The 8,472-nt window shown below is 40.8% G+C and overlaps 1 protein-coding gene across 2 annotated transcripts in view; it reads right to left on the bottom strand.

Annotated features, from left to right (window-relative positions):
• Window positions 1–7,648, bottom strand: part of CPB2 (carboxypeptidase B2 (plasma)) — a 71,823-nt gene extending 64,175 nt beyond the window's left edge. Inside the window, exon 1 of one of the 2 annotated variants that reach the window (XM_005861396.2) lies at window positions 7,466–7,648. In XM_005861396.2, the coding sequence (XP_005861458.1) occupies window positions 7,466–7,539 (74 nt within the window). In that variant the 5' untranslated portion in view covers window positions 7,540–7,648. The remainder of the gene's footprint in view (window positions 1–7,465) is intronic. The other variant, XM_005861397.2, reaches the window with a different exon arrangement.
• Window positions 7,649–8,472: the final 824 nt, after the last annotated feature.

The following is an 8,472-nucleotide window of genomic DNA, read 5'->3' as shown; positions in this document are numbered from 1 at the left end:
TTGGGGGTTAATGGGGGGATGAGGACACATTTGTAATACTTTAACTAATAAAAAAAAAGTGGAAAAGGGAGACAGAAGGTGATTTGATCTATGAAAAGGTCAAAGTGAACCTTCAATCAGCACCATTCCTCGAGGAGACCAGGAAACCACATGGTGACAAAGTGACTACATCAGTCGCCGTCCACTGTGGGTCTAGGTTTGCCTCTTCTGCCTTCAAAGCCTCAGTCAGCATCACCATCTAAGGGCTTACATAGTGTATGATCCATGGGCACAGCATCATACATAATATTTTATCAGGTCGAGAGATCCACTTTTCAAAGTATTGTGCAGAAACAGGTACATTATCATGGGATCTACTGTGCATATCACATACCACACCACTCAGAAACTACTAGCTTGATACAGCATTTAGAATAGCTTATTGAAGGATCAGCTGAGGTTCTAGCTTGGAAAGGGGCAACATCCTCTAGGATACAGTATACATGTTAAATCAATAACATATAGTTCTGTGTCTCCACTAGGTAGAATACATGGCTCCAGGAATCAAGTTGGAGTGGCTCCATTTACCATCATTCCGAGTTGACCCATGTAGGGAAATTTTACTTTCAATTTACAAATATGGGTTCTGTAAGTTTAAAAGTCCTGGTTCCCAGAGGAAAAATCTTTCCACAAGACATATAAAGTTCTATTAAACTGCAAGTTCTTGCTGCTACACAATATTTCTGTCTCTGTGTGCCAAGAGATGATCAGAAAGGAGAGGAGTTACCTTGCTGGAAGGGGCAATTGACCTTGGTCATCAGGAGGATATTGAGGGCTGCATTCACACAGTGAAGGTGGCAGGCAAGAATATGATTGGCTTTCAGATAATAAACTTAGACATTCTGTGATATTCTCCTGTCCAATTTCTTTATATGTTGACAAATGCAGCAGCCATGGCCCAAGAGGGCATGGTGATTGGGGCCTCAAACCCTTGATGCTACAGGCCTGTGTTATCTCACCAGGTAGGCCACCTACACCAGGATAGATACTGACAAAGAAAACAGAATGGGTGGTAGAAAAGGGGGATGATGGGTATTGGTTAGTCTCTCAAGACTTGCTGTAGCTGTAGGGACTGTAGTTAATTCCACTAATGTTTCTCTTCTATGTTTCTTTCTGGAAAAGAGACCAACCAGAATCCAAAAGCGTATTTTATGAAGTAGATTGATCTGAGTAGCACAAGGTGTGACTATATAGTCGATGCCATGTGTGTTGCCCTGGATGGGTATCTGGGAAGGATAGGTGCTAGTTCTTTGAATGTTTAGTAAAATTTACTTGAGAAGCCATCTGGTCCAGGACTTTCGTTTGTTGGGAGTTTTCTGATTACTGCTTCAATTTCACTAGTTGTAATCTGTCTATCAGATTCTCTGATTATTCCTGATTCAGTTTGGAAAATTGTATGTTTCTAGGAATTTATTCATTTCATTCAGATTGCACAATTTGTTGGTATATGGTTGTGTATAATATTTTCTTATAATCCTTTGTATTGCTTTGGTGTCAATTGTTACTTCTCTTTGATTTCTGATTTTATTTATTTAGTACTCCCCCCCTTTTTTTTTACTTGATGAGTCTGGTTAAAGGTTTATCAATCTTGTTTATATTTCCAAAGAATAAGCTCTTGGTTTCAATTATATTTTATGTTATTGTTTTAAAATTTTTTTTATTGATTTCAGAGAGGAAGGAAGAGGGAGAGAGAGAGAGAGAGAGAGAGAGAGAGAGAGATAGAGAGAGAGAGATTAATGATGAGAGAGAATCATTGATCAGCTGCCTCCTATATGCCCCCTACTGAGGATTGAGCCACTCCCTTCTAGCTTGAAATGTTTCTGTTGAGAAATCAACTGACAGTCTTATGGGGGATTCCTTGTAGGTAACTAACTGTCTTTCTCTTGATGCTTTTAAGATTCTCTCTTTGTCTTTAACCTGTACTATTTTAATTATGATGTCTTGATGTAGGGCTCTTTGGGTTCATCTTGTTTGGGACTCCTTGTACTTCCTGGACTTGTGTGTCTTTTTCCTTCACCAGGTCAGGGAAGTTTCTGGTCATTCTCAATCCCATGCTCTCTCTCTTCTCCTTGTACTCCTTTGATGCAGATGTTGTTATGCTTCATGTTGTCCCAAAGGTCCCTTAAACTATCCTCATTTAATATTTTTTCCTTTTTGCAGCTCTGATTAGGTGTCTGTTTCTTATTTGTATTCCAAATTGCTGACTTGATCATCTGCTACATCCAACCTATAGCTTATTTCTTCCAGTGTATTCTTTATTTTAGATATTGTATTCTTCATTTCTGACTGGTCTTTTCTATGGTTTCTATGTTCTTTTTCATGCTGTTGAGTATCATTATCACTTTGATCTCTATATTTGATAAATTGCTTGCCTTCATTTTATTTATTTATTTATTTATTTATTTTTCCTCTGGAGCTTTCTCCTCTTCTTTCATTTGGGGTATATTTCTTTGTCTCTCCATTTTGGCTGCCTTTTTGTTTCTATGTAATAGGTAGATCTGCTCTGACTCCCAGCCTTTGTGTGGTAGCCTTATGTGGTAAGTGTCATTTGAGGTCCAGTGGTGCAGTTTCCTTGATCTCCTGAGCTGGGTGCTCCAGGAATGTGCCTTGTGTGGATTATTTGGGCGCTCCTATTGTGATTGAGTCTCATTGCTATTGACCCATTCATGTGTCAAATTAACCTTCATGCTGACTGTGGTGCTCAACCCCAATCCCAGCATCCATGCTGCTGTGTAGGTGCTGACCACACAAAGCGGAATTCAGCTCAGCAGTTTTTGGTGCTTGTCAAGATCTCTAATTGGATATACTGCTTGTGAAGCTTATTGGATACTCTTCTGATGTTGTCTGAAGCTGGCCACTGGTGTGTTGATTCTGGCCCCTTGGGGGAACTCTGGTGCCTGCCACAGTCAGGTGCTGTCTGTGACAGGCCCCCAGCAACTTGTTTGGAGCTACAAGTTTTCCAGTTTGTGGTGGCCTCTGCTGGGCCTGGGTGCTCCCAGAAAGGACCAAGCTGTGCACCAAGACTGTTTTTTTACTAGCACTGGACCCAGGGTCAGGTCAGCAAAAATCCCAAGGCCCCCCAATATCTGCCTTTGCCTGCCAGCTGTCTGTTAGTCTCAGTCACTGAAACAGCCTCTGATGGTACTTGAGTTGCCTGAGGTATTTCACAATGAGTCGCCAGGTAGGGGTGAGTAGTGTTCACCAGACTGAAAGAGATTCAAATTCAGTTTCAGTTCTGGACTAAGGCCACTCAGCAAATGTCCCAGGTATACCAAGTCTAGCTGCCACCTGCTGGATGCTCTCACACCTTTGTGTTGGGGTGGGGTCTCAGGGAGTCATCAGAGTGAGGCTAGCAGTTTTCAGCCCCCCAAAGACCAAGATTTGATGATGTGAAGGCAGGGCTCTGCTCTGGTTGGGCTTGCAAGGGAATAATGGTCCCTGTCCTAGAGCCGCTCTACTCAGTCTGTCTCAGATTCTGCCGATAGGAGCCCAAGCTCAGTAGGGTGGGGCCTCCAGGAGTTGGGAGGATGAGGCTAGTGAATCTCCCGTGAAGGGGAGGTGCTGGTCAGGCTTCAGAGAAAGTGGGCGTTGTGTTCCTCACCAGAGATCCACACAACTCAGTCTGTCCCAGATTTTGCCCAGCCATCAGCAGGGTGGAGCCACCAGAAGTTGGGTAAATGGGTCTGCTAGGAGCCCAGAGGGTGGGGCTAGCAGATCACCCATGAGGGAGAAATGCTAGTTAGGTTCACAGGAAAGTGGAGGAAATGGCTCCTGTCCCAATACCACACAACTCAGCCAGTGATACTCCTTGAGTTTGCCCAAACCTCTACACCCCATCCAAGGCAGCTGACTCCTCAGTAGAACATAAGCTCTGTAGGGTGGGGCGAGAGGAAGTCCAGAGGGTGGGACTATTGCTTTCCCCCAGGCTGATGGCCTAGGTAGGGGAGTGCTCCACCCAAGAAAGATGGCATCTGTGGTAAGGGAGAGGGACTCAGCACAAGGGTCCTGGCAGCTGTCCCTTCAGCTCTCTCCCCAGAGCCACAAACCCCAGTCTCTGCTCACACAACTCTAGTCCATTCTGCCCTCCCTCTGCTGGAGCCCAGGGTGAGTGAAAAAATTTTGTGTGTTGGCCCTTTAAGAGATTGCCTGTGTCTTTAGTAGACTCTTGTCTCTCCCTGGTGGACAGAAACCCTGCTGATTTTTACAGCCAAATGTTATGTGGGTGCTTCTTTCTGGCTCTGGTGCTCTGGGCTGGGGAGCCCACCTTGGGTTTGAGACCCCACACCTCTCAGGCGAACCCTCCCCACAGCTGAGATATCCCTCCAGAACCTCAGCTGCCCATGGGAGCAGGGCCAGCCCTTTTCTCATCTCTACCCTTTCTACAAGTCTAGATGTGGCTTTCTCTGTAAATCCCTGGTTATAAGAATTCTCTCAAGGCCTTCACCAGGTAACTCAGTTGGTTAAAGTGTTGTCCTGATATGCTAACGTTGCGGGTTCGATCCCTGTTAATGGCAAATACAAGAATCAACCAATGAATGAGTAAATAAGTGGAACAACAAATTGATGTTTATCTTTCTTTCTCCCCTTTCCTCTCTCTCCCTTTCAAACACACACACACACACACACACACACACACACACGCACACACACACACACATTTCTTTTCAGCTAGTCTACAGTTGGTTATTCAGGATGATTGGTCTATAATTTACTTGTAATTCCAGTTTGGTCCTGGGAAGAGGTGAGTGTACCTTCCACCTACTTCACCAGTATCATGGATCCCCCTTTTTAATTCCTCTTCTCCCCACTCCCTACTTTCTGATTCTAAATAAAGAGCCTCACCTGACAGGCTATACTTAGGTAATCATAGCACAATGCAATTATTGGTTGTTTTCCAGATACTTGCCAGTATTTTAGCTGTACCCTTTATTGTGTTTGACCTTTAAAAGCAAGTGACTATGGAGACTTCTTTGTTGTTGTTGCCTTTCTCCTAGGCAGATGGTATTTATGCCTTTAAAACTTTTTTTTGTCTTTCAGGGCATTTCACTTATGAGATTTATTTCAATACAACTACAAATCTGCCACTAAGAGATTGCCTGAATACAAAACATTATTAGGAAAATGGTTATGATAAGAAAACAATAACAAAGAACCACTTTAGAAAAAGCCACATCATTAGCTAGTCCAAGAAGAAATTATATTCTTCCCTCAGAAATAATTCATCAAAGTCTGTCACCATGAATGAAATTAGATTTCTCTTTTAGCTTCAGTAATTGGCTATTCCTGGAAAAACAGCACACAGAATTGTTTGGTACAAAAAAATTTTTTTTTTCTCCCAGAAAGAAGAGTTTGTGTTTTTTTCTAGTGGCGATATGGGACTGAGAAATCAGATATGCTTCTGCTCACACTACTGCAGTTTCCTCTCCCCCAGCACACAGAGACCATCACCATCGACACAAAGTACTAAATATTTTTTATATTATTTGGTTAAAATATAGTCATTGTCTCATTTCTCTCTTTGAGAGCACAGATCTCAGTCAGACTTCAAAGTATATGTTGAAGCAAAAAATAGTAAGAAAAGCCATGCATGAAGGAGTTTTCTCATTTATTTCTTCACCACTTCTTCCTTTCTATTTTCTTTGCATAACATTTAGTCTCAGCACACTGTTATATGCGTATTCATTCTGAAGGCACATGATAAAGCTTTTAGTATATCTTGCCAAGGGTTATCTTCTCAAAGAGTTTGACTGACTATGTGATCATATGGTTCCCTATAGAAGAGTACACAAAGCCCTGTACCCAGCGGGCTTTCTCTGAAGCAGGCACTGAGGCCACTTTTAGACCTGCCATAGGTGAGGACCAGCTGACTGGACCTCCAGCTCCAGCCTCTCTCTACCCTGCATTCCAGACTGACTGTATTCTCCACAAACTTGCAAATCTGATATCCCTTCAAATTGGTTCTTTTCATATTTTCTAGATTTTTTTAGAGGCAATGGTGTGCAATGAGCAGAATGGAAATGAGGCTAAAGTGGGTTTGAATCCAAACTCTACATTTACTATTTGATTTGGGGCAAATGGTTTTTCCTTCCTGAGGCTCAGGTTTCTCCTAGGTAAAATGTCAACAGAGATTCCTAGAGTGTAGGATTGCAGACATCTGAAGAGGTCACACTTCTAAGTGCCTAGACTGATGAATGGGATAACACGGGTGCTAAATACCATGCATTTTCTCTTCCCCCTCTCTGTCAGTGAGTGTCACTGTCTACAGTACCAGGTTGGACATGTTGTATCAGTTTTCCTTGTTCCCTCTCCCTTACCCTTAATTAAAGCCAATTACCAATTTATGGGATATTAGAACTGGCAAGGACCTTAGAAATCATAGTCATCCGAGTTATTGATCAAATATGGAGACATAAATCACTGATTTTTCTAGCAATTTGACTCCTGTGTCACCTCAATAACAGTAATTATTCAGTGGTGAAGTTTGTGCTTGACAATTGACAATCATATTAAGCAAAAAAGAATCAACCAACTATAGTTAGTTCAGTGATGATGTGCAAGCACAGCTTCAGGCTTACCAGTAAAATTCTATTATCTTAAATACTCTTTATAATGCAAAATTTTTTTTTCTGGTATAATTTTCTCTGTCCCTTCTCTCTTTGCCAATCACTAACATGGGGAGAGGAATCCGTTTCAGCAGAAATTGGAGAAGAAAAGGATCATAGAAGCAAAACAAAAAATAAAATAATTCCAAAGAAAACAATATCAATAAAAACCCTAAATATTAGCTAGTGAATACATTACAATGTTACACATAGCCACGAACTACGACTACTTTCACCTCATATTATATATGCCAGAGCATGGGTTCATTTGTGTTCTTCTAAGTGATTTATAGTAGAAAACCCTAAAGGAATCACTCTACTAAGCAAAATAAGAATTAGATATATACATGTAGCTGTTCTTATAACACAACTATTCTTCCTTTTATATTCTATGCTTTGAATACTCATGCAAAACCTAACCTCCTATTTGATACCTTGACCTTGTTCTCCCTTCTATGTTTCATGTCCAAGAATAAAATAAATTACCTATAGTTAATATATTTTATATGTGTTAGGGTGTAAAAATTACTTTTTATAAATGTTTATTTTTCTTTAATCTCCATACACACTGAATATACATGTAATCCAGATATACATATAATCCTGATAATAAAACTGGAACAAGATAAGAAAAAAGACAGGCCCTAGATCTAGTGAGATCCTTTTCTTGAAATTTAATATCTGTAAGGGCAACATGGAAAGTTTCAGAAAGAGCTGACCTTCAACCTTTAACAATTGCTCCCCATTCCAGTGCACTTACCACATTCTATGGGGTATGCAAGTGGGAAAATGGCCAACCACCCTCTAGGATTCCATTAGATTACCTTTGAAATGCGAAGACATGTTGTTCAAAAACGAGGACAGTGGCTACCAGGACTCCAAAGCTATAAAACTTCATCCCAACAGTTCTTTGCAGAAAAACAAATTTCTCTGAAGTAAAGGGCCCTGATAACTGGTTACATAAGAGCTTTCTTTACACACTGGTTAAAATATAATGCTGTTTCCTCCCATTTCTGTAATCAATCAACTTGCATTTCCACTCTCAAAAAGGAAGTATAATGAGAGTTGTTGTTCTTAGTTGAGACTATCTAGAAAATATTTAACTTCTCAGGGAAGATGAGGTCAAGAATAAACGGATAGTAATGTAGCAGGAACATAGGAACATGTTGGACTTATTGGAGAGCCACAGTCAGCTAGCCCGAGGGTCAACTCTACCCACTAATGTGCCAACAGCAATCAAGGCTCAATTATTACAGGAAGGCACACACAAACCACACAAGGGACCCAGCTCAGATGATCAGGGAGACTGTGCCAATGGGACACACAGGTCGCCTACTACATAAGGCCATCCTGACAAGATTGGAAGATGTAGCAGATCTGTCTAATACATAGAAGCAAATACAGAGGAGACAAAGAAATGTCCTAAATGAAAGAACAGGACAAAACTCCAGAAAAAGTACTAAATAAAATGAAGGCAAGCAATCTACCTGATAGAGTTCAAAACACTGGTTGTAAGGATGCTCAAGGAACTTAGTGAGAAATTTAACAAAGAGACAATAAGCAAAAAAAAAAAAAAAAAAAAAAAAAAAAAAAAAGACATAAAAACCATAAAAGAACCAGTCATAAATGAAGAATACAATAACTGGAATGAAGAATACACTGGAAGGAATCAATAACAGATTAGATGAAGCAGAGGATAGAATCAGCACTTTAGAAGACCAAGTAGTAGATACACCCAGCTGGAACAACAAAAAGAAAAAAGAATTTTAAAAAAATGAGGAGACTTCAAAGGAACTCTGGGACATTATCAAGTACTAGTGGCCAGATGCAT

The sequence above is a fragment of the Myotis brandtii genome, unplaced genomic scaffold (genome assembly GCF_000412655.1).
Source record: "Myotis brandtii unplaced genomic scaffold, ASM41265v1 scaffold15, whole genome shotgun sequence".
NCBI classification, from domain to species: Eukaryota; Metazoa; Chordata; class Mammalia; order Chiroptera; family Vespertilionidae; genus Myotis; species Myotis brandtii.
Note: the sequence above shows the minus strand (reverse complement) of the source record. Positions and strands in the feature narration are given on the sequence as shown.